A 27,518-nucleotide genomic window follows, 5' to 3' on the forward strand; every position below is an offset into this window, starting at 1 on the left:
AGCTTTAATCTCTATTAAAGTATCATGCCCCAGTCTGCCTTTGTTAATTTTGGATGTCTTGGAATCTATTAAACGTGGCACAGTTTCTTGAGCTTTTAACAGAGCTTTAGCTTTGAAAATGCATCTTCTTTTGTCTTCATTCTAGCTGGCTTCCATGCAAAGATCTTTTAGATGAGATAGATACTGAGTTTTCCGTTGTTGTTGACGCATTAGCCTTAACTATTAACATATTCAGCATGATTTTCTAATATTTAACATCGCTTTTGCAGCGGCACATAACTGTTGCTCTTTAGAAAGCCTAAGAGCCAGCTCCTCCTCTGATGTAAACTGGACTGCCAGTTTACAACAGCCCAGGAACTGACCCAAGAAGTTTAGCAGGGAGTTGGCTGCCACTATGACATTGTGTCAGACTGAGTCAGGAGACTGGCTTCGTCCACCTCCAAATAGGAACATTAGCATTTAAAATAAATAGAACGACATGAAAATAAGCATCTGCAAAAGGATCTTGGGGGATGACATCAACAGACAAAAGAGTGTCTGCTCCCAGTGTGAAACCAACACCAAAACAGCAGTGGAATGCTCTTAAACTAATTATTGCATTGCTGGACTTGGGAATGGAAAATACTACAAAAAGGTAGTACATTGAAGCACTGTTACAGAGCATGAAAGGATTCATAGTCTATCTTGGAAAGTAAAGCCATTTGTGTTCCCCTACTGAATGAAGATGCCAGCTTTCTGGTAAAAAGCCTGAACTAAAATAGTACCTAAAAGATTCTGGGTGGAAAATAGTTGACCAAACCTCAAATATGCTGGAACTTCAGCATCTGCACACAAATCCAAATCTCCCTCTTCTTTGCACAGGTTTAAATGTATAATTAAATCCACTGACTTAGCTGGTGGTTTTCCAAAACAAAGTGGATGTTGGATTGGACTCTGGCTGTAAAGATTTATATCTATACGCATTCATATTTTGATTTCCAGTTTCCTCAAATGTTTGGGGAACGGTGACATTTAATTAAGGAACTAAGGGAGGGCTATTTGTTTGGTTTCCTATCATTAATCATTTGAAACTTCACTGTACCTGTAGTGTCGGGAAATCTCTTCTTCCACCTGGGTGGTAAAGTCACATTTGGTACATGAGTGTTCTTTGTTCTCCTTGAGCGTCAGCGGCCCCTCTGCCCCTGGCAGGGCGTTTGTTTCTGGTTTGACATCAGACGCTTGGGCTTCATGTGCATTCTCATAGTGGAGCAGGAGAACGTCCACGTCGGGAGTGGAGAATGAGCACTGATGGCACTGGTGTTTGACTCTAGAGCTTCCTGTCACCCCTGGAGACAGGTGCAAAAGCAAGAGAGCACAGTGGGAACAATTACTTTTTCTGCAAGCAAATGGGTAAGTAATTTCTCCAAGGTGCTTTTCTGGGCTGCAGAGGCCTCGGGGACAGAACTGACAGTGCTTAATGGTACATTTATGAATGTTGTGTAGCTGCTGATAGTGACGGAGAAGTGGGCCCACCACTATTACATCTGGGCCATGGCTCTTTGAGTACCTAAAGTCACAGAACTGACAGTTGTAGCTTGTCACCATGCTGTCCTCTGCTCCTTTGCTAGTCAAGTCTTTCTTTTTTGCCACACTCGCACCCTTTTCTGTCTTTGACACTAACTCCCCATCTGCATTTTTGGCTAAATCATTCTGGTTAATGACAGATCCCCTAGAAAGCTTATCATTCAGATCTGGGTGAAGGCTTCCTGCCTGGCTTCCCCCATGCTGTTTGCTGTAATGCTCTAATAGTTTCAATGAGCTGGACGATTCACAGCTGAAACTGCAAAATTTACACCAGTAGTAACTGGTTGTATCGGTACCATTTTGTCTAGAGGAATCTATTGGCTTGATGGGCACCGAATATCCAACTGGTGTATCATCTCCTGCTTTTACAGTGATTCTGTCTTGCCACTTCCCCAAGTCTCCAGAATCACATGGTCGAAGAGTAGGACTGGATTTATTGGAGTTTTTCTCTGAAGTTTTACCAGAATCAGAGGAGGGAAGGGCTGCTTTCATTTTGTTTGGGTGAGTCTGTAAGAAGTGCTGCTCTAGTTCAGTGGAGGAGTTGCCCATGTAGGTGAAATTGCAGAATTTGCAGCGGAAGTACTTGGTGTTGCCTTGGCAATCTGGAGTTTTCCGCCCAATTCCAATAAAGGTTCCACCTAAAGTAACCTGTGAATAAAGAACAACATCATTTTAGCTCCACTGTAGATTTATTCAAATAGCAAGGAAGGGGAAAAAAAAAAAAGATACATAGAAAGCAATTAATTCATAAGCCTCTTTCATTAACCATCACCACTGTCATTTGTATTAATGTGGTAAGACATCATACATATACCCTCATGTATTTAGCATTTGTTGCTGAAGATTTTGAAATGTTTCACATAGCTGAATACATGTTCCATATGAATAATAAATGTATTTATTTGGGGAAACTGAGGCACACGTACACAACATGATCTTAACTCAGCATTCTCTGATAGGACTATTCCTTCCTTCACTAAATCATGTCATTGATAGAAGATCCAATAACCAGTTCCCATATCCCTGAACCCTGTGACAGGAGACTTTGCTGGGAGTCTCTACCAGGTGTGGAACAAAAGAATGAGTCCTCAGACTTTTTCTTTCAATACATTTACATGTTTTAATCATATTCATGCTTAACAGTCCAAGAGAATTGCTTTCTAAATATGAGCAAACAAAAACTAAATTTAAAAATAACAAATTCAGTTTGCTGGGTCAGAGTATAACCAGTTCTTATAAAGACTATTCCTATAGGAGTATCCAGTATCTGCCAGGACGCCTTTTAACACAGTCATAGTGGCTGATGTCTGAAACAAAAGGCGGTTTTCTCAAAGATTACTCAGTACAGACATTCTCCAAGGAAATCTTCTGTTCCTCTCATGCACAGAGCTCAATTTAGTAAAACAAGGATGGAAAAACTACAGTAGAAAAATGGCATGTGGCAAAGAAACCTACCACACCCAAGTCCATGACATAACTAATTAAAAAAAAAAAAAAAGGTAGGTCTACTTAACTGTTCTCATGATCTCTGAGCAAAATGGTCTGCAGGAAGGAAACAAGGCTTCCAGGGCTTATGTTATTAAACCCTGTGTTCTCATAGCAGGCAGGCCTGCCCTTCCCAGGAGTGCACCACACCTGCCCCTGACATCAGGGGGAGATTTGCTGCTCCTATACAACTGGTTTGAAGGCCAAAGAAAGGCTCTCCTGACAAAAAATGTCACCATTGCTCTACTTCTTTTCCTGAATGGTAAATAGCGTACAGCATCCAGAAGATAACTCCTCTTTGCCCCCAAAATCCACAGACATCTACTCCTTTCCCATCATCCAGTCTATACCACTGCACCAAGGACATGGGCGGAAGCTTCCTTGTGTCACATTCTCAATTTTTACACCCAAGAGAGGCCTTACAGGGAATATAAAATTTCCACACAGGGTCTGATTTCCATTCTCCCAACCAGTGAGTGTATTACTACATTTCTGCAGGATTCGGTTATAATACATTAGACAAATGGTGTAATTATTTTTCTTTTCCTCCTTAACAGCTGTGCCACAAAGAAAACATGTGATCACTGCTCATTCAGTATCACACCATACAGAAAGACTCAGACATACAGAGAGCACGGAACGTAAACATTTTTAAACGCATTTAATATAAATGCCTTTTACCCATTTAGCTCAGAGAATGAGATGCTATCCTTTGTTTCCCATCAGAATTGAACACGTATAGTGAGTCAATGAGTTGCTAAACCATGATATAATGAGCTGCTGCTATTCAGCCTCCAATGCTTTTTTTGTTTTTTTTAAAGAAAGCACAATTCTCATGCGTTGGTTAGAACTTTTGCTTAAATAAACTGAAAATTGCTTTATGTTTGTTTAGGAAACATATCTCATTAGGCAATGGTGAGTTGGGCAGCCAAATAGCTAGGACTTCACTGTAGTAACATTTTCACTTAAACAAGTTCTGGTATCAAGTTATGAATTTGGTTTTGAAGACATTCTTTGGAAGAGGGATGTTTTAACAGATCTACTGTACTGCAGAAAATATCTCATTTTATTCATTTTATGGAGAGCAAGAACTGGAGACAAAGCCATGCTGAGCCTGATCCACTGACAACAGTGGGACTTGCGCCTGCTCTACAGTATCTGGCACTTCACGTCTCCATCCATTGCATTATTTCAAAGTCTCAACGGTGTTGAAAGACAACTTAAAGAAAACACTGATGGAATTATGGTAAACAGAAAATAACAGCAGCTCGCTGTGCAATTACATAAATTGCAAGGTGATCTGGTTTTGCTCATTTAATTAGATACTTATGTTTGTTCTATGCATGCACAGAAAACTGGCCAAAATGCTTTACCTTAAGTGGCTCTAATGAGTAAATACATCCATTACTCTCAGCTGTCCATTCACAGAGACTACAAATAACAAACCTATTTTGCAGACACTCTGTAGACACCAGTTAGAAACTGTGAGTGACAATAATCCCAGCTGCTGTTCATTGCTAATTACTTTTATTTCTGAACACTGGAAAAACATATTATTAGTACTAGCATTTTATACAATGGACTGTAAATCACATCATTTCTTTAAGTTGTGCTAATCCTGCTTAGTGGCCTACATAGCAAATTCGTGTCCCATGCTAATACATCCTTCTCTGTATCACAAGAAGATAAAATAGAACTAAGTATTCTCACACTATTTGTGTTAACATCTTGCAATGGGGGGGACACACACAATCTTTACAGCACTGGAATGTAATTGATTACCAATTATTGGGTTGGCATTTCCCTGACTACCCTGCCACAATTCAAAATAATGCGTCCTATTTGGAGAGCATGTACGTGAAAGGTAACACAGGGTCATCTTAATGTTATTACACTCAAAAGCCATTTTTCACGCCTAACAAAACCTACTAAAAGCCTCCTTGGGGGTCATCAGGTGAAGAGAACTGAAGAAACTGGCTTCCATGCAACAAGGTTGGGAGAAGCACTTCAAGTGACGGTATAAACTGAAGCTGTTTCAGATTTCAGCCAGCCAAATTTGGAAAAAGCCTACACATTGGCAGAACTGTTTGGATTCATGCACTCTGCTCAAGTCTTGGCTTGACTTTCAGATTTTTCAGTTACATATCGTATCTCTATGTACAGGCACTAAACTCCTTCACTGGGTATGTAATTTTCCTTAACCTCCTGCTCTCCCTGACCTGCCCAAGAAAGAGGAAAACTAAAGGAGAAAGATGAGAAAGGTGAAAATATATGTATATGTGTGTGTATATACACACACCCCCTAGAAATCAATATCCACATTTCTGTGTGGTATCAGAAGTGATAGCTTCTCATATTTATTCTCCTATTTCATTCCGATCCCAGCAAAACCTAGTCCCCTGCTTTGCCCTGACAGAGTTATATTTTCTTAAGTAGACACTGCTCCCCAGCATAAAGAAGAAACTAAACAAAAGCAATGCTACAATTCTGCAATTCTATTACAGCAGTGGAGTCCAAAGTGCCAGCTGACATAACTAGTGGCAGTCACAAGTACAGGTACAGCTTGCACTGGAAATGTAAGAGCACCTATAGATCAACAGTTCCCTCAATAGCCACAGAAGAAAATAAATCTTCATAATTCTCTTTTTAAAGGGAAGCTAACATACAAGGCATCTATTTAGACTGCGGAAATCTGATTTAGTTCTTTCCTTCGCTGTCGCTTGCTTGTGAGACCTTGGGATTATCACTTACTCCTGCAGCACCTCAATTACAGCAATATAGTTGGTATTATTGTGCTGTATAGATGAAGATAGCTATCAGAATTATTCTCCATTATTGCACTTGAGATGGTTGCACTGATATTCTTCAAAAATTGCCCTTCAAAGCCATGTCTCAGTCTGGGATTAAACTGAAATATATTTCACAGTAAGACTCCCTGAAAACTCAAAACTCTTAATCGTTAAATTCATTCACTAATGGGGAAAATTATCAAAATCTAGAAGACTGGGAAAGAATTTACCACAAGGATTGAAGTTCATGTGTTAACACAACTAAGCTGTCTCTTCATACACTACGCATATTTCCAAAAATAGCCAGAAAGAGGAGAAAAGATAACACGATAATTGACAGTGTTTCAAGAGGTACTTTCTAAAGCATGTTGGCAAATACTTCAACAAAGCTGTGTAATTGCACTATATATTTCCAACAGATATGTCTATGTTACCTTAATTAGTCAGACCAAAAACACTGATTTCATGGAATAGATGGACTTGGACAAGGAGAGGTACTTAAAGGTTTTTTTGAAAAGTGTCTTTGATATTCAATCTGCCCTTGATTCAAATGCTACCCTACTCTTATTGTCCCACCTCCTTTTTGAAGTTCAATCCTAAATTTTATTATGCTGAAGCAGTTTACAAATGCTGCTTACAGAAAATGAAAAAAATTACCAAGGAAGACAAAGTCTGCCAGCTCCTGTATCATACATTTCATGAAGAAAATTCTACCAAGAGAAACTAGTGGCCTATATCCACATAAATGATTCAACCGCAAGGCTTACAGGCACAGGGTAAAACTGTCTTCAACCCCTGGCTTCTGCAACTACTGATTAGAAATTAGACCAACCATCTGCATTGGAACATCAAATGTTAAATCTTCTTTTTTTGATTACCTGGGTTACATCTTTGGCTAATCATGAGGTGGAAGGCTCCAGATCCCTTACCAATCTCCTGAGCCATCCAGTCTGCCTTTGCCAATTACTCTTAATCTTCTAATCCTAAAATATTTTCTAATGCTCTTGTTTATTCATTTGCTTTGTGCAATATAGCATCCAGAACATTTTAACCATCCCACATTTATGAAGTTCTTCATGTTGTGCAGGCCAGAACAGATTCCTGGCTTTCATGCAAGTTTGTGTAACACCACCCAGTTCTCTAACCTCCACTATGGAGAACTCAGTCCCTCTCACTCGCTTGCTCTCTGCATGTAAAACTAGGAGAATCTTCAGAGTATATTCTTAAAACTAATTACCACACAGTGATTAATTATACGTGGACAGAACTATGTTGCACAAGTGAGGCAAGGACTCAGAGCAAACTCCTGGCTTCCTAGGCTATTCGTACTTACCAAAACAAGCAAGCAAACTATCAGGTCACATTCATTCAAGATGAGCGTATTCTTCTTGAGATTTATTCTGTTGCCATTGAAGCCAGTACGGTTTTCGACATCAGAATTTAAAAGGTATTTTTAAAACAAAGACTGTGACAGAACAACAACAGGACTTAAATTAAGGTCAGGAGACCAGATATGCAAAACCAACAAAAGTAAGGAACACAGAATCAAGACTTTCATTTGCTAGCTAATGCTAATAGACTAGTACCTAGCACCTAAAAGAAGCACCATCCCTTCTATTCTCTCTGTATAGATAAAATGACCAGACAGTTTGTTGGCTACTGTAAACACACAGCCTCACAGACCTCACAGAGCACTAACTTGCTCTGATTTACACCGGAAGAAAATCTAGCTGCTTTCCTTCTTCCCCAGCAACTTTACTTTCTGAGCTCTCATCATTTCTGTGGGCTAGCTTAGCAGTTTGGATCTTTAAATGTATCTGTGACTACTACTAGTCTCACCAACTTTCTTCATTAACCTCTCTTCAAACACTACCAGACATCCCTCGCATAAAGATGAGGAATATTAACGCATAAAGATGAGGAATATTAAGGCATAAACAACTTTGCCTTGAAGGCTGTGAATATACATCACGTCACTTGTTCCACATAAACTGCCTATCTGAATGCTCTAATATGAGGGTAGACTACTTCTCACTGAAAGAAGGCTAAAATAGCTCAGTTCTGACACAAAGCAAGTAAATGTTCCCAGGCACTTACTATTTAGTAGCTGACACGCTGTAAATCACTGCATATCATTCTGAATAGTAAACTTGCTAGTGTCTCGACAGAAATGATATAAAGAATTTCTACTACATATAACAATATAAATCATTACTTATGAGCTATAGTCCATATAGAATTTAGATGCCTGTAAGATGTGCTTTTTCACATAATATTTTTATATATATATATCTGTGTATGCAGATATATATATGAGAAAAAGAAACACATATATGTATTCACACATACACAAGCACAAGCATATGCATGTACTTATACATGTGTTATACCACCACCCATTTTTCCACCTGCCACCATTTCCTTTTCATGTTTCTGGCTTAAGAGATGACTGACTCCTGTGTTCATGAGGTGTGACTCTCTCAGTGTGCAAGGCAGTCTCCAAACCTGATCATGACCCCGAAATAAGACTCAAAATAAACAGGTATGCACACATGCAAGTGTAACACCCAAGATAGCTTCACAGCCTTCAGTTTAAGCAGGAAAGTCCCCAGGGAGAGTCCACAACGTGGCTGACATGAAATGGGCCTTCTGGGACACCACACCTTCATGCGAGTTCTGTTCTAGCACACCCTTCAAGATATAGCACGGCACAATCTAGTCCAAGAGATCAGGATACATCATATCCAGCAATAGTTGGTCAGTTTATTTAGATCTAATTCCTGGTTTATGGACAATTGAGCTAAAGTCAATAAGACCAACAATATAAAATTTGGATCCATTTGCCTAAGCAAGTGAGGAAAATGAAATTCATTCACATACATGTTTTCATTTGCTCATGTCAATGAGTTATGTATCCATGTAACTTTGCAGGAAGCCCACCTGATGACAAAGTTGAACTTTGATTTGTTACTAATACAAAAGTAAATGCTGTACTTGTTTATGCCTCCAGTCTAGATCCTCACCATATCTGCAAAAGTCCCTTTGCCAAAACAATCAAAAAAGTAGAGGAAAACCTTTAACATGAGAAGGGATGTTGATTACATCTGTACCCCTACAAACTCCCTACAGTTTTTTTGTCTTACCTTCACAGCTTGACATTCAATCAAACTGCTAATATAAGAGTAGAGGATAAAAAGCAGAAGCTACTAATAAAACCACTGGTTCTCATTCAGCTGAATCCTAGTTAGACCAGACTTTATACTAGTCACAGATTTCTAACATGAGAACAGAGAAACTGCCATATTTGATATATTGAAATCCAGACCGCTAAAAAACACACGTGTGTAACTTTGCATAGGCACATGGAGCTCACCACTGATTTATAAAGGAGACAAAAGGAAGAGCTTTACACACTCTGCGTGTGTGAGCACTTCTGCCACTTTCTAGGACACTGAGCAGCCTGGTAGCTGGACATCCAGAAGTGCTCTCAGTTGCTGTGAAAATCCTGGAAAAGTTGTTACCCATATTCATATACGACAAAGGATTAGGCTGAGTGGTATAGGACAACTCTTACAGTACTGGATGTCTAGAAGCATAAAAGAAAAAATCTGCCGCCAATCTCTCATTAGTCTGTGGGATAGTAAGATAATGTAATACTTTCTTCTTTTTCTTTTTTTTCCCCCAGGCTCACCTAAATAAAATCAAGAAACTTTTGGATGGCTTTTATCAGTCCATGGCTTTTCAGAAATTTGTCTTATCTTATATGGCAGTCTAGTATCTAAAACCATGAAACAATCAAAATGAGAGGGCTGGATTAAAAAAAAAAACCGCAACACTTTTTAATACTTTCAGACAGGAGTCTGAATCTCTTTAATGGCTGAACATAAGAGGAGGTAGGTCTGTGACAATAAGCTCCAGAACCAGGGCCATGCTGAGCAGGAAGCTCCTCAAAGGTAAGACGCACAATGTGAAGCTGCCTGGAGTCAACTCTGAGAACTGCTGAGCACTGCAGTCTGTCTTTATTCATGGCTGCATGAATACCCTTCTCCCTTGGGACATGCCATCTGAAACCCTCACCTGAATGCAGACATTTCTGTCCCTTCTTTGAGGGACACTGTTTTCTTTTAAAACGTATCAGGAAATGGGGTCATGCTCCCTTTTATACAATAGTCTAATGGCTTGAACACTTGTTCAGGAAACAGGAAACGTAGGCTCCTTTCCTTGCTCTGTCAGAGGAGATGCAAGCCCGCTTCTTCTCCCTCGCTGGGCAACGTCCTACCCCTTAGCTATAAGCTGGTATGTGGAAGACAGCACTCTCCAACCCTTCTGTTGAAGATGTCCCACTCACTACTCATAAAAAAATCTGGGGATGGAAGTAAGACTCCTGCCTACTTGCCAGAAACTTGCCTGTCTCCAGACCTTTCCATATACATTAAAGAGTCATTAGATCAAACACAGAAGGAAACTTAATCATACAGCAGCAAAGCAATGGTTTCAAGCGGCATAGCTGTTAACTTAGTCACCTGAATTTACTCTAAGTGAAGTCTTTAGATCCTGTCTAAACTCTACTGCTTTAGGCACATCCACAAAGCCATACATAGGCTAAAATATCCAGCAAGACAAAGCTGCCAATAGGGTTTGATCAATTAATTAAATGTGAAGAAAAGTAATGAGGAGCATCAGCAAAAGCTGATCCACTGAACTCACTTCAAATATTGTTCTGATAAAAGCAATAAAGCTGATTAACACATTCTCTGGGAATTCAGAGGTGTGCTAGCAAATGTTTTCTGAAACCTATACTGGCAAGAAAGTTAATTTCCTAGAAAGAGCTCAGTGATTTTACCCAATCCTATCGAATTTATTTTAACTCAATGAACCAAAAACCTCCGAGGATGAAAATGTGAACAAAGAGTACAGGAGATTTTCAAAACAAAACATTTTCAATGAAGACAAAGGAATCTTGCTGGATTAAATATTCAAATTAAGTAAAAATCTACACAGTAGTAAGGCCAGAAAGCTTGAATTATTTACACAGTTCCCAGCCAAATCCTCTTTAGGTACTACAAAACACAGTCCCAACATTTGCATACCTGGATGTAAAACCAAATGTGTATCCCTACTGGTTTTCTGACTGCAATACAAAAAAACCCCTAAAGGCTGGGTTTAGGGTTGAGGGGTGATTTTTGGCTGGGGGGGGGGGGGGTGGTTAAGTTTTCTAGGACGGAGTTCACTTCTGTGGTATAAGTCCAAAAATGCATTTGATTTCTTTCTTCCACGCCCTCGGCAAAGGGACCACATCCCTACCTACCTGCAGATTTCTGCACTCAGGTATTTTTCCATTGCTTTTTGTTTGCTTTTGTTACGAACGCAAACTACAGGGCTCAGTAGCATCCCTCACTACCACAAATCTTCATATACCGTCGCCTCCGCCTGACCGCTGTGAGCCAGATCAGTTAACTTCATCCTCTGGCTTCTGCGCCCAGCTCCCTGGCTTGAGACCATAAATCCATCGATAACTTCCACCTCAGCTACAACAGAACAGTTTGTTAAGTGCAAGGGGATCAATAAATCAGACCCTAAGCCCAGTCCACTACTATTTCAAGTTAATTACAAAGGGATTATTTTCTTTTAACCCAGTACCTATACAAAATAATATTTTTCAGATGAACCAACTATTCAGTTCCCTCTCCATGTTACACAGGAGTTTGACTGAACCAATTTTAACCACAGCTCCAATCAATACGATCCCTCGTTGCAGCAGGAGACACCAGCCGTTCAGATGCCTTAGAAAAATCCCCTCCAAAATGGACGTAGTAGCAATATAAACAAGTGTGGGTGCAAAGGGGATTTTCAAACGTTCTTTTACTGTGTTTATGAATCTCACAAAGCTGCTCTGTATCGGGAGTGGGGGAGGAGAAAGCATAAAAATATTAACCAGTTACTTATCTTCTGACGTTCTGGATCAACATCTGGTGCATGTGCAAGTGATGAAGTATGGCATTTGCCACAAAAGCTTATTTAATCTTCTCTTCCCAAATTGGGCAGGGAAAATTAGCACTCTTAAAAATTAAGTTTCCAGATCCAATTCTTTTCGTTAAAATAAATTGCTAACATTGTATAGGCTCTCTGTTCTATTTTGGAAAATGTTTTTTGTCTGAGAAAAGAATGATCCTAAGTAGATTATCTATCGGCTGTTTCCTACCACTTTTTGTCTCCCCTGCAGTATCTTACTGCCAGGGTTTAGTAGACAAGTATAGTCTAGGTTCAGCTGTTTTATTTCTCCTTCTATCAGTTCAAACTGAGATAGCTCACACATCTGTTTTATTTCTGAAAGTACTGCATAGGAAAACTGTCCAGCTCATTCTAATCAAGCATAAACTTTCCTATAAATAACTAAGGACCTAACGAAACAATTGTTTGGAGGAAATGAAAGTGTGTTTAGAAACTCAAATTCCTCTATACTATATGGCTGAGCTGTTCCAGTTTGAATGTCTTCCTGACAGCATGGATCAGTTGCTCTAAGATGCTGTCCCCGGAGTCAGCAAACTGAAACTATAGCAGGAAATCCAGGTATTAACATCATACTATGTGCTAATTATAAACCATCATTTCACATTCTGACATTATTCACTTCTAACCTCTTTTAACTAAATCACGTATTTGCTTTCTAATCACAGTTTGACAGGAGAGAGTGTCTGACACAAGACAGTGAAGTGATCTTTAATAAGACAGCAGTTCAAAGATTGCAGCTTTTACGCCTAGTAACGACCTTAGTTTGATTTGCTGCTTCACAAAGAAGTTGCAGAGTTTCTAAAAAAAGAGGAAAACTTTAAATCACTTAAAAAGGCTTCAAGTTCCTGACTTGTGTTCTGGTTTTGGCTTCTTACTTGAAGTTAGATGCTAGCCATCTTAACCTGTTTTGCAAAATTTCTTTCCTATAGCTACAGTCTCTGCAAGCATTATTAAATATTTTCCACCTTCTACCTTTTTATTTTAAAATACCCTGGAGTTTTGTCTCGTGATTACTACCAAGTCGGACATCATGTATGCAAACATACACTTGAAATTGGATGGACATTTGAACTCATTTTGCATGCAAACTTTGTTACTTGGTTGGGTTTTTTTCCTTAAAATCTGAATTTTGGTATCATAGAACAATGAGGTATCCTACTGCATCTCTCAGCTCACTCATGAGGGGATTTTTTTTTTAAAGCAGCATCAATTTTTTTTTTAACTAATTAAACATTAGCTGATAAGAAACAGACACTCCATGAAAAAGCTTTTGAGTCCACTCTTTAAACAACAACAAAAAAATCTTATATTTACTATAATTTTTTTTTTTTTACAGCAGTATGTGTGGTTTTTTCCCTGCTCCAACTAGATGAGAAAATGACTGAGGCAACAGTCCCTTCCTTGCAGGCTCACTAACGTGAAGGACAGCGTGGATTACTGTTACTTTTTGAAATGTTTTGAATACCCATTGTGTATCCTGTTTTTCTGGCACTATACAACTTAGGAGTTGCCAAGACTTGCCATTTATTTTATCTTAATAAAGAATCACTAAGCCAAATCTTGACTCCCGGCAGCTGATAATTTAGGATTACATTTTTAATTTCCAGCTGCTGTCTTTTGTCTATCAGGTTGTTATTTTTCATTATTATTTGCTCTTTTCTTTCCGTGACAGCAAATCCTTCAGATACAATTACCAATTCAGCAATTTGCCTGTTTACTGAATAAGATCTTTTGCTATTGATTACCACAACGACTAAATCATACACAGAAATATCACTTGTCAGAAAGCCAAGTACTGCTCTACTGTACAAGATGCTCAGCAGACCTGCAGAAAGCCTGGCTAAAACAGACCAAAACGGTTCTTAAGGCTTAAGCAGGTTATATGGAATACGTTAATCATGTAGGTAGGAGAGGCTTTGCAAATAACTGACTTCGCAGTAAAGAAGGCAGTTAGCAGAAGTGGGGAGGCTAGGAAGATACAAACCTGCACATCGTAAGTCCCATTTAATAAGACAGGCCTCTGGGAATTGATGTCCTGCAGCACCCCTGAAAGCACAGTGCGGTTGACTTTCTGGAAGTCTTTGGAGTGGCTGAATTGCACCATGTTGTGGAGAGCCAAAATTTTAGTGTCGAGCTCAGCATCCTGCCTGGTGCGGTTGTGCAGTCCTAGGTGGTACTTGCGGAAGTGTTTGATGAGATCTGTGGGGTCGTTCCCATAGTAACCGTATCCACAGATGTTGCATTTGAAGTCCTGAAGCTCTGGAGACAGAGGCGCCGTATCTGGGTTATCATTTACCAACAAATCTGCTTTAGATTTGTTCAGCCTTAAACCCCCATCTGAAGGCACTTGTGGGTTTTTTGAGGCCATGGGGACTGGGCTTGAGCCTTGGCCATCAGTTTGACCACTTTGCACTTGCACTGTTTCATCTGAAGCTTTTGGCGACATCTGATGCTCCTCATTTGTCTCCGCTGCATCTCCTGACGGGGTACAGACCACATCTTGGGTGTCATCTGCATCTGATTTTTGAGGAGACTTCAAGGGCTCACAGATTCCCCCAACAGCTGGAGATGAGAAAGCCAGCATATTTCTGTCTGTCACCTCATCATGAGGGAAGGATGGAACATTTCCTCCCTTATTGTGGCTTTCATAATTGAAGCCAGCCTTTTCACTCAGCACTGAGCTTTTCAAGTCCTTTTTAATGCTGGAAGATGGCTCTTGGACATGCGTGCAAAGTTCCTCCTTGTTATTTAACTCTGCCGCATCACCCTGGTCAGTGTTTTCTTGCATCTGCTCTGCGGAAAATTCTTTTTTCCTTCCAGACTCTTCACTTTCAGTACCTGTAGACTCAAGGGTCTGTACCTCACCTTCACTAGCAACGTTTCTTAGAGGGGGGTTCTTTTTCCGGACCATATCTACCACAGAAAAAGAAAGAAAAAAAAAGAAAAAAAAAGAAGAAAAAAAGCAAAAAACCCTATAGAATTATTCAAGATATATAACAGATTATAAACCTGGCACTTTTTAAAGCATTCTGGACTATATGAATACATCAACTTTTCAGAAAATTTTTGTCAAACAGGTTTTTAGACTATGCAAAAAACTGGAATTTTACATTTAAAAAAAAAGATCACACTGAGACTGAACTTAACTAAAAAGAGATCTTTAAAGCCTACAAAAATGCTGCTATCAGAGTGAGTGAATTACAGGTTTCATTATCTTTTCAGAAGATAATGGTCTGGAAGAAGTAATTTTAAATGAACACTTCTTTTAAAATAATTTTAAAAACTAAGGGGAAAAATGAACTTCTGCAATCTAATGTTCATACACTGTACAACTACATACAATGTAGCTTTGCAAAAATACACCTAAAAGACATAATCAGGAGAACTTAAACAAGTTATTAGGAAGGAAACAGACTTAGGAGAGTAAGTAACTTGAGGTTTCAGAGAAAGTACTTTTCCTAAGCAGGTATCAGTTTCCCTATAGCAAAAGCTCCCCCTCCTACTGCCCATAAACTTCAAACAGGATTATATAGATATGCTAGAGTCTGGCCCCATAGTCCATTATTCATGTAATTAGTTCTATTTGCCAAACAAAGAGAAACTAACTTTATTAGGAAACCTGTTGTCAATAAAATTTTACAGGCCTGGATCCAGACATTTGACATTGCTGTGTGGCTGAGTCGGGATCTACCCTGAAAACACCTGGAATCCACATGGATCTAAACAGCCGAACCTTCCTCTGCTCAGTCCTCCTTGCAGACGTAGCCACTACTGCTAAATTTGCAAGTACGCTTTCAAGATCCGTTTAAGAAAGCTGAGACAGGACAGCAATAAGGATCAGAGAGAAAGAAGGAGTCTGCCACTGCCGAGTTAGCTGCTAGTGAACAGGGGAGATGATGGAAGAACAAGTAATCAGACTATGCAGGTACTAAGCCAGATTCCTCATCCGCTGCGCATCTTCACCTTCCCTAGCCTACTTAGAGAAAACATATATATGAAACTTCCCTGCACTCTCCACTGTGTGGTTCTGGATTTGATATTCATCATCAGCTGGTTTGATCCATTTGTGTTCACATGCTAGCTATGGGCAGAAGACAGATGTGCTACAACTTTTTCTATGCTCTTATCTTTGCCAATGCTGTATACAATGATGGATGTTTCTCCTTGCCAAATTGCGTGTGGTCCGGTGGCAGCAGTCTGCAGTACCACACAGGAGATGGGAGCTGCAGACTCAAGCCTGGGCCCCCATTCCCAGGCCAGCCACAGCCGGGTGCCTATGGAGGCATTGGAGGATATATATTGCTCTGCAAAGGGAGGACCACCTGGCAATCTGGGAGCAGCACTGATGTGCTCCAAATGGTGCTGTATCCAGACCTTTAAAAGCTGTGGATGACCTTCTCAAAACAGTACTTTGAGAAGTACGGCTGGGGACAGAGGTTAAAAATAAAAGAACAGGCATCTGTACATCCTCTTATTTACATCTGCTCCACATGAAAGGGCACTGTACGCTATGTTGATAGAAACAGACAACTTCTTAGGGGAAGTGTTCAACTTGTGTCTTGGGCTGGCTCTGTTGTCTTTGTGGTTGAGCTGATCCACAGGCAGCATGGGCTACAGCAAGACGGCTTTCACATAGAATGCCAGCTTGTGTTACAGAAATTTTGACACTGTGTGTGGTCTTAATAGGTTTCTTAAATGCCTACTGTGATTCCTTACTGTAGAAGACACACATGCTTGGGAACCAAGTGTCTTCTCTTTAATGTCAACCACACCTACGAGGATATGTATGCACTGAATTTTACTTTTTTTTTTTTCCCCCAATAACTTCTGAACCATTAAGTCATTCAGAACTAAGAGAAAAGAAAGATGTCCCGTTGTAGTAAGAGAACTATTACAATACAGACTCAGCCTACTAAAACAACATGCGCAGATATATAATTCAAGGTATAAAGACAGTCCTCAGCCTGTTAGCATTACTGCTTCTCTGTGGGACTTCATGAATGCTCTTGGTTAACACACACTAAAAATATTTGTGAGCATCTCTGGTAGGTGTTCAGCTAAGTCTGTATTTTTCTCCTGGTTACACATCCCAGACCATTTTTAAAATAACTTCTGTTTAAATGCAATCCATGGCAGAGGACAGAGAAAGGAGTCCTGACTGCACAGTGAAGAAAAATCAGAAATCGAGAAAGTAAACATCGTGACTGTTACCTCAGTCAAAATTAAACAAGACTACATGCAATGTTTTAAAATGTTTTTGTTACAGATATTTTTGGCAGATAAGGAAAGTTTAGAGATTTGCTATCTTCATGGCAACTGACAGAAGAGAGTCAGAGAAAAGGACAGGAAAAAAATCCCTATAAAGCAAAGAAAAGAAAAATCTGGACTGTATACAGGCTAACTAGACAGTACTTCAGATATAGATACTTTGGTTCAAATTATCCTGACATATCTGTGAGTCTGTGTGTTAATGGAGGGAAAAAAAAAAACAAAACATATCTGCCTAATGGAGCTTTTTCATGCAGTATTCTACACTTGGAGAAAGAAAGGAACGATAACATTGATTTAAATATAAAAACTTTCTTAAGTTGAATTTAAAAGTATTTTCCCCTCTTTTTTTCTTTTAGCTTTTGAAAAATCATCTGTCATTTATTTACTTGATATCCACTCAAGGGGACGGTAAGAAAAGACACAGGGTTGTTGGGTTTTTTTGTCGCTGAAATTCCACCATTATCATTTTTCAGAGACATATTATGTAAATAAAACTACATTTGCAATACTTCTAAATCGAAGAAACCATCCCCTAGCAAGTCATAAGTTAGATACAGAAAGAATATAGCCACTCTGAAATTATTATCTCTAAGACAAATAACAGATTGCACAATGTTTTATTGTGTGCCAAGAACGTTTTCAGTTAACAATTTCACTTGAAAAAATGGATCACATACTTGTAAAATCATACCCAGCATTGACTTCATAAGGCATGTGGCTTTAGAGTGCTTTTTACAATTATTAATTCTATTAGTCAACTAGCAGGCGGGCTAATGCAACTGTCTTAGAAGATGCACGGAAGACACAGAAGACATTTTGAGAGCTGATCTGTATATCTGCAAAACAAAACAAAAAAAGGTTTTCCTTCCTAAATTATGCATTCAAAATATGTTTTTTACTTAAAAACATTATTATGCCTATTGTACATTCACATGCATCTATTAGTGGGCACTATACCAATAGTGGCTGCTGTTCTTTACTTCCACCAAGCATGATAAATCCCATAGCTGCCTTCTCCTCAGACACACATGCTCTTGCACACATATACACACACACAAAGAGAGACAAAAATTATCTCAGAGGTGATGTTCACCAAAAAAACAAGTTTAAAGTAAGTGTTGAAAACAAGCTGGATAAATGCTGTAGAAAATAAAAGTGCCTTAAAAATTCACACATATTAACAGGTATTGCGCATCATAATGGGACTGGCCTAATGGGACAGATAATGGAATACAAATAACTGGTTCACATCCAGTCTGCAGTCAGCAATTGGAAGTTATCATCTGCTGGCTGCCTTGAGTCCCACTTGAAACAAATTTAGTGGTGTTACTTTAGTTGTTAGTGGGCAACTTCCCACATCTCAAAAATGCCATAGCAATAATAAGCACATTTGTTGAGTATTAGGAAAGAGGCCAAGTGATGAATGGCAATTGGGACTGAACTACCTTTTCATCACTGGAAATGGTGATTTTCCCAAAATAAAAGAAATACTAAGCCTGATGTGAATGAAAAGACTTCTTGAGCTGAGGGAACCCTGGATAAGGCCCAGATTGCAGAACTTGTCTTTGGGCTCCGTAATCCAGGTTTCATTATGCTAAAATTACCTTTAAACCATATGGGGTTTTTTTGGTTTTTTACACCACTCTCAGCTATTTTACAGTGGAAATAATGCTAATAGCTATCTATAGTTTCCCTCAAAACCAGCCAAGGCTAGTCTACATGATTCACGCATCTGCAAGATACAGACTTTTCTGTTCAACAATCACTCACATCAGTTTATCCCTGGAAGCAAAAAGTGGAAACTTCTGCTAAAATCAGTTTGTAATTCAGGATAATGAATTACCAAAGTGACTACTGTACTTCTTTTAAAAAATAAAAAGCAAATTCTGATAACCAATAGTTTCTCATGCCTGGTGAAGATAATAGCTAATTACTTGCTGATCCTCAGCCCCTGCAATGGGTCATTGTTGTTACTCATTACTTTTACTGAACTTGACAACTTGCCATCAAAGCCCATTGCAACAGTATGCTTGTTGCCTTGTGCTTGCGCTACAGGTTTAGGTCAGATCTTAGTCATATGCTCTTTTTAACAGAATAATACATTTAGGAAGATGTCTGAATTTGTTAGATGCCACTGACTAATCATTGTACAACTGGATGCACAAGCAGACGAAGAGCAATCTGAGTCAAGGGTCCATGAAGACTGTGATATTATCAGTCAGTATGCTGCAGCAACAAAAAGTTAAATGAAAATACGCATTTATATTCAACAGGCTCAAGTAGGACCTCTTTGTTAAGGGATAGTAAAATTAATACTTTTACACTCATATATATTACACACCCACACACAGACATATAATGCACATACAGCGCTTAAACATCAATCATTTTGCCAGAATAATGCAGCAAAAAATCATTAACTCTCAGTGTCTCAGCTTAATATATGTCTAATACTTACCTATCTCACAGGAGTGGTGTGAGGCTTAATTAATTAGTGACTGTAAAGCACTTTGTGATCCTCTAATGAAAGGTGCTACATAGCACAAAGTATTATTAAAATCATTAGGACCACAAAAAAGCCCTGTGGAATTCCAGCCTACACTGTCTGTTGGGGTTGGGAGTGATCTTATTATTAAAAGGAGACTGTCAGACTAATTTTCATAATTTTTTCAAGGTCTTTTTTTCTCCCTTTGCTGTTGTGATAGCACGTTAGTAGCTAGAAATTTAATCTTATCATCTTAATAACATACACTCATGTAGTTTGTTACTGCAGGGCTAGAGAAGAGAGCAGGGCTTTTGGCACTCATCTGGCTTTCCCTTTTAAGAAAAAAAAAAAAAAAATTGAGAGACATATTTTGACACCTTCCCACACTCCACCCCACCAGGACAGCCGATCATGTGAGATCGCAGGATACTCACTATAGCCGCATGGGAAAATACTGCTGTGGTTTTAATTTCTCCCTCTTTTTTTTTTTTCTTTTTCTTTCACAGCAAAAAAAAACGAGGCACAAAACAAAACCCAGCTTATTACACATAAATAGGCTACAAAGACTGTCTGCTGTGCTTTATATAAAAAACCCTTAAGTGTTCAAAGTGTCGGCTTCTATCAAGCACATAAAGTCCTAACCGATCTGGAGCCTTCTCCCCACTCTCCATCTTAACAATTGAGCAGCTGTAAGGCACACGAGCTCCAAAGCCAGAAAGCTCCTGTCTTGAGAGAGTGAATTTCTGGGAAACCATCTCCGCGGCGGGCTCCGTCCCCAGGGAGCCACCCCGCACCCAGCCCTCTGCTGCAGCCCGTCCCACCGGGCTGGCCCAGACCTGCGCCAAGCACAACCAGAAAGTTAACAAGCTAATCAGGACTGCCCACAGTTCAAAGACCTGTAATGTTTTCTAATTTAAGCATTTTTAAATAATTAATAATAATAATAATAATCTGTAAATACACTGAAAACTCCAGGTGAGATTGCTGTCTTCACTAAAAATTGGATTACATTAGATGCAAACTACCCCCAGACTCAGACACAGTGGTACAGGGCTGGCTAAAGCTCCCATCTTTCCCCCTTCCCTCGTGGATACTTGAACAGTGAAATGACAGGAAAGAGACGTGTACAGCTTCACATCCCCACCATCTCCGGCCGGGACACAGAGCTACAGGCAGTCATACAGGATGCTCCTCTCCCAGCTTTGCTTGTGGTTCTCAGAGCAAGCCTGCCTGGAAACAACCAACGCGTGGTCCTAACCTTTCTCTGCTGAGAAGGGAGGGGAAAAACAACCCCTTTTGTGTAAGGAACTCAAGAATCAGGCCCTAAACCCTGGGAGGGCAGAATAAGCTTAATGACAAGCACAAGACCACCTCCTCCCTCATTGGCACCAGTGTCTCCAAACACACCATACAAGACAGGGGACATCACAGCTCTAAGCAAGTGACAAACTGATTCCAAGGGACTTTTTAAGCTATACATGTTTTTCTACAAGCCCTAAAACTGCATGGCCACTCCTTCCCGCATGAGATTGCTTAGAGTAGAGCATGCCTCCTCAGATCACCAAAATTTGGCAGGATCAGACATTGTATTTGGTCAAAATGTATCTGCTTGATATTCTACACTCTGCATGCTCCACTGAAATTATGATGGCTTCATCAATCTAGAAAATGGAAGGAGAAAATCATGCCTTATACGTCATACTAGTAGAACATACTATTATAGCAAAACGCTGTTGTTTTTCACCTCCTCTATTCCTCTTCTGCATTTTCAGACTCTTCAGTTTGGTCCCTGATCACCAATTTGCCAAGAGGGTTTTGCAATTTTTTTTCCACAAAGTTTACAACAAAGAGACAAACGAAAAAAAGCTGCAGTCTGTTCAAGCTTGCTCCTTCCCATTTACATTTACTTTCCCAACATTGATCATTCTCAAATCTCTAAAGGTGCACTTTTGGACATCTTAAATCCTGTTCAGCTACAAAGCCTCATCACCTTCAAACAACTCTCATCAAATAAATTTCTTATTAATTCACATCAAATTAATTCAAAGCGATCTTTTCTATTACCATATGCTTCACAGCACAGTACAGCACATATTAGTAGTCATCTAGCCACTGGAGTAAATCTAACCTTTTCTATGGGTATAAAACAGACACTTGGTCATTTCAGAGAGTTTAGGAGTGGTATTTCAAAATAGATTGTTTGAGCCTACTTCCAGGCACTTATTTCATTTTAAGCTCACTACTGGGGTAATCACACAGACACTTTCAGGAGAAACTGAAGTCAAAAGGTCATTTGTCTGAAGAGGCAACACGGGGTGGAATATAACGGTATCTTGCAACCAAAATGAATAATTCTAAAACTGCTTTTATTTAAGGGTACCTGAGCACGGCAGTTTGCTGCTCTGCACTTCTTACTGGCCTGCTGCAGAGAGCTTGCTCCTTCCAGACTTCCACTGCCATGCACCCAGGATGGGGGAGTCCAAGAAGGCAAAGATTCGCTTTGCCCTGGCTTCCAATCAAGCATCTAAAAATACTTTGTAAACATGACAACCTGTTAAACCTCAACGAAGCTTGTGAAACAGGAAAATTAATATCACTGCCATTTTACAGATAAATAAAATTATCTACGGAGAGATGCAAAAATCAGGGTGTTCAAGGTGATGTGCAGGCAGAGCTTTTAGCTAGTGACTGAACTTGGCTTCTCTTGATGTCCAGGCCCATATCCCTCTCCTGTATGTATTTCAGTAGAGAGCGCGTCACCCCAGCACTTGGCAAAAGGCCAAGATCCTGTAATTTAATAAGGTACAGAAAGAGCACCTTGTGCAAAAGTCTAGATGTTCCAATTTATCATGATAGTTATGGGATAAACTGACATTTTATTTGTATGTAAATTAGTCTCCAAAACAGCATAAAAAGGCCACGCTTTCAGAGAATATTGTGCCTTTGCTTCTCTGTTCTGCATTTATCTAAATTCAGCTTTGTGTATTAAAAGTAGTTTAATTTTTATGTATTGATGCTGCTTTGCATGCTCCCCAATCTGTTGTTATTGCACCTCAGAGAGAATCCAGCCTGATTTGCTTACTGCAATAAAATAAATGACTTCTGCCAGGACTGACACCTCCTATGAGAGACCTGCCATCCTCACTGAATCTTCTGGTTATTCTATTAATTTGCTGTTGTTACGCTTTATAGGATTGTAGAACATTCCCTATTAGATGAGACCAGAGGTCCATTTAGTCTGGTGTTCTGCCTTGGAGAGCAGCCAATACCAGATCCTTCAAAGAAGGTTCAACTGCCTATGGACAGATATAGAATCACCTACCTCTGCGAAAAATAAATCGCTCCTAATCCTCAACACTTAGACAGTGCCTTACTTTCTGAAGGGTAAGAGGGTTTATAGCCCTTAATTATCACTCAGGTTCTACAATTTGTTGTTAAGTAAGTCTGTATATCCCCACTTCCAATAGAAGTGTCCAATACCTATCTGAACATTATAAGGGTCCTGGTATCAGTGATATCTTGCAGCTCTCGCTTTACAATCTAAATACGAACTAAAAAAGAACAAATATTTTAAGCATTTTGAATTTGCTTCTTGTCAATGGAGTAGAGGTTCCCCTCAATCAGGAATCAAAGATCCTCTACGCCGTGGGCGCATCTATCACATCCCCCTTTTTCATCCTGTCTTTAGGGTAAACAACCACTGTCTTTCCAAACTCTTCTAGTAGGTGTGGCGATCTCATATATTTCAATTTCTTTTCAGCCTGAGTAAACTCAATGTTCTTTGTAATCCAAATGTCCTTTGAAGACAATGGGAGTTTAGGGTTTGCAAATGACTCAGAACTGAATCTGAGCTGGGTGTATTGGCAAAGGCAAGCGCAGTACTACCTTGAGATGAAGAGTGAGGAATGAAGGTGACCTCCTGGCTCCTAGGCAAGAGCAATCAGGTATGGATACAAGAAGTGACTCATTTGTTCTTTTGCATTAAGAATACAATGGACTGATCCTATTTCCCTTGAAGCTAATGTCAAAAGCCCCACTGACTTTTAAGAGAAAGAAAACTGAGATGTGCTGTTCCTTTCTGTCAGGTGAGGCCTGTAATATGAGAGAAAGGCATCAAAGTTCCCTTGCCCAAAACTTCAGTCAGATGGAATCAAAAATTATTTGGGAGAAGAGAAGCAGATGGAAGAGGAGAGAGGATGGTTTTGGGTAGCATTCCAGAAAAGTTCAAATAATTTTGTTTCCAAGTGGAGGCAAAAAAAACCCGATTTGAAACGGAGTTGAAATTTCAGCTGGATCAAAACTAAAAAGTGGGAAGGAGGCAGAAGTCTACAGCCTGGACCTGAAACAGCAATATTAAATCATCACCGGAGAGGGCATTATTGCAGTACTTTTTCAGCCAGACTAGAACCAAGATGAACATGAGTTTGCAAAAATATCCTCTTTTTTTTTTTTTAAAGAAAAAAATTGGCAAGGGTTTCCAGACACAAGTTACATAGGTAAGAGAGGGCAACCAAGGGCAACCGAAGTTGAGCCCACGTACATCAAAGCAGACTTTGGCTTTGGGTACCTATCCAAACTGAGCCTTCAAAGGTTCTGATGTTGCCCTATTGTTTAGTTTGAATCTTGTCTAAGCTTGCTCAGGAGAACCCACATTCAGAAGTGAGGGAGAAGGGAAAAAGAACACACATTTTCCAAACTGTGATTTCAAAACAAAACAAAAAAATGTAAATCTACATGCTGCAGGGTAATACTGGTAAGCGTGGCTAGCTATTGTTGCTCCATGCTTTTCAATTTCCATATATTAGCATTCATTGCTGACATTATTAAATCCAAAGTTATTTGGATGCTTTGATCAGCAAATTGAATCTTGAGTCTATATATGATGTACCTATATTCACGTAAAGTTTACAAAACTATTATATTTCCCTATTCTAACTCTTCCCTCCACATGCTGTGAGTTTCCATATATCCCACAGCCATACATTCCAAACACAGACTATTTTATTTAGTAATATATTCAAGAATTTAGATAAAAAGAAAAGCAATGGAAAATGTTTGGCAATCTCTACATAAACAGTTTCTATACATTTGGGTTGAATCATCCAGTAAGCTCTCATCTTGATATGCCTGTGACAGATAAAACTTTCATCACCAATATGCCCTCTTGACTTGGAGGTCAGGATACAGGGGGATCCGTATTACAAAAATCTCTTATACCCTTTATGGCTATCACAAAAATTAACATCACATTAAATATAAGCAAGTCAGAATTTTGGCACTGATTTTCCACTCAGCACAAATAACCCCACTCTCCATTGTGAATGGTGGAGAAACAACAGCAGTGGCAACCACAACAAAAGAGTGGATTGTGTGTTCCCTACACAAAACAGAAAGCTGTGCCTATTCAAGAAATCTTGGCCGTTTGTCAGAAATTAGAGAACTGACGTTGGAGCCCAATATTAGCTCCAGCCAAAGCAGTGGTGAATTACCTTGCCTTTGGAATCATCCCTATTAACTACGAAAGACTCTCTGTCGCAGCACATGTCATATGGTCTTCATGCCGACTCAGAAACACTGAGGCACTTTCTTAAAACAAAACAAAGTAAAAAAAAAAAAAAAAAAAAAAAGACCAAAACGAATGCAAATGGATTCACTGTGAGCGGTTTATCTATTATTTGCCCTTTTTATCTCTTATTTATATTTCTTTTTAAGCTGAGGAATGAAGTGAAATGCTGATGAGAAACCTACTCTTATAATGCCTCCACCGTAATGATTTGTTATGAAATTGCTTTAAAACAGAGAAGCATTTTTCAGATAGCCATAAGAATCGAATGCACGTATTCGCTAAGGAATATGATTTCTGTTTACCCATTTCAGTTCTGGTCAGAAATGGGGAAGGAGGGTGCAGAATAAGGAGACTCCTCGAGCCTCTGCTGATGTGGCTTTGCAGCAGCTTCATGTAGCAAGCGCTGGCATTCCTTTAAAACTGGCAAGGGGTGCCAGCGTCAGCCTGTTGACTGCTGGATGAATATATATAGTGCAAATAATGCTGTTCTTGAATCAGTTTTTGCCTGACTCCCACATAAACTTTCCATGGGAAAATCTCATAATGCCTGCATAAGTGATTTTATGAATCTAGCTTTCAGCTTTTGATAGAAGATTTCTTACTCTACAGGCTTTGATTCTTTATTGCATGAAGGGGTAGTGCCAAAAGCTCTCACATTAGCTTCGACCATACAGACATCGGAAATTTAATTTAAACCTTGGCAATCTGCCAGGATCATAAAACACATACAAAAAAGATTTAAAAATTGGTATTTTTTCTGAGCGCTAAATATGTAATTTCCACAAATGCAAGGACAACACAGGTTGCAGAATCTGTACACTGCAATGTAGACAGGCACTCAAACTACCGATAGGAGCCGAGTAGAAATCTGCAGTCTGCAGAGAACAAGCGGACAGTTGTTCTTCCCACTGAAGATGATACATTTTGAAATGAGTTGGACACTAACTGTATCTCTTTTCCATCAATAATACATCTAAATGTTCCTTTAAAAAAAAAAACAAACCTAGAAGAACTTCTCTAAAAAAAGTTACATAGAGGTACAACCACAGATTACGCTAATACTTCCATTCTCAAAAATCCCCTATACGCAAGTGAACCTTACCGCATTGCTCCTGTCTTCCTCCTCAGAGCTGCCTTCTTGCCACCTCAACTCCCAATCCGGTACCTCACCAGTTTTAAGAAATATCCGACAATGATGTAGGGCTGATTTGTTGCACTGGGGTATATCTCACAAAAATGGAAAGCTTTTGCCGTGTTTTCACTTATAAAGAGAGCAACTTATTAAAGCAACTTCTGGGTTCACTGGCATCTTGGAGTCTAAAAGAAGTCCCAAAATTATTTGCAGAGGCTACAACAGCACCTTCTTTGAAGTAATGTTGCAACTTGTGCAAAGGAATTTGGGATGTACCTGAGATCTGAAGGTGCGGGCTACAAATTAACACAGCCAATTAGGTGGAGAAGCTGAGAGTCCAACACAGATGGGGCAAGATAACCACAACTGAATAAAAGGACTGCCAAAAGTAAGCCAGTTGGCTGAGTATAGATCGTGTCATCCTGCTCAGCTAGCTGCTGCCCAATCAATAATCTGTTGCTGTTTGCTCTCCCCATGCCAATCAATCCGAGCTAGGGCTGCTTCTAATTTTCCAATCTAGGAATAGCTTCAGAACATCCACAGTTGTTATTTCAAACAACTCAAGAGATAAATGTTTCATCCACACATCAGCGTGCAGATTCTTCCCAAATGGGACTAGTCAAGAGTAAATAATTACTCCTGTAGCAGTTTGATCTGATAAACCACAAGACATAATGCTGCAAAAGCGATCTTTGTACCATCAGCAGTCAGGAGAGAATCCAGCTTCTAAAATTACTTGATTAACTGATACAGGACCCAAATTGTGATAATTCTGTAGAGAATGTTTCACACTAAATACAGCCATTTTTTAGGGATTAGTATTAGCTATAAATTTCTTATCCCCTGAAATCTGGTACAACTGGATTTATGCTGCAAAGATGCCTTGCTTTACAAGAAAACAGAGATGAAATCAGAGCCAATTAAATTCAAGCATCTCTGAAACAATTCTTTTGTTAAGCAGTATGTATTGAAAGAATAAAAATACATGAGAGGAATTAGAAATTATCTTCGCAACTTGTCCGTGGCTTCTCTTCTTGTGAGTAATGAGAACAGCCCAAGATCACACAGATAAAAATCTTAATGTCATAAGACACTGGTATAATCATTTGTATGTAGATAACAAGATGAGCGTATATATGCACACATGACATAAGGAACAGAGACTGCAATAAACAGAAGTCACGTATTTGTGAAGTAGCTGATACTTGGGTCTTC

The 27,518-nt window shown here is 39.4% G+C and overlaps 1 protein-coding gene across 3 annotated transcripts in view; it reads right to left on the reverse strand.

Annotated features, from left to right (window-relative positions):
• The window catches only part of TRPS1 (transcriptional repressor GATA binding 1), a 223,039-nt gene that overhangs the window by 165,139 nt on the left and 30,382 nt on the right, over positions 1 to 27,518 (reverse strand). For 2 of the 3 annotated variants that reach the window (XM_052787486.1, XM_052787487.1), the window contains exons 2-4: positions 17,798 to 17,956; positions 13,834 to 14,762; positions 1,082 to 2,211 (exon numbers count right to left, since the gene is read on the reverse strand). In XM_052787486.1, coding sequence (XP_052643446.1) covers positions 1,082 to 2,211; positions 13,834 to 14,762; positions 17,798 to 17,834 — 2,096 coding nt within the window. In that variant the 5' untranslated portion in view covers positions 17,835 to 17,956. The remainder of the gene's footprint in view (positions 1 to 1,081; positions 2,212 to 13,833; positions 14,763 to 17,797; positions 17,957 to 27,518) is intronic. The other variant, XM_052787489.1, reaches the window with a different exon arrangement.

The sequence above is a fragment of the Harpia harpyja genome, chromosome 5 (genome assembly GCF_026419915.1).
Source record: "Harpia harpyja isolate bHarHar1 chromosome 5, bHarHar1 primary haplotype, whole genome shotgun sequence".
Lineage (NCBI taxonomy): Eukaryota > Metazoa > Chordata > Aves > Accipitriformes > Accipitridae > Harpia > Harpia harpyja.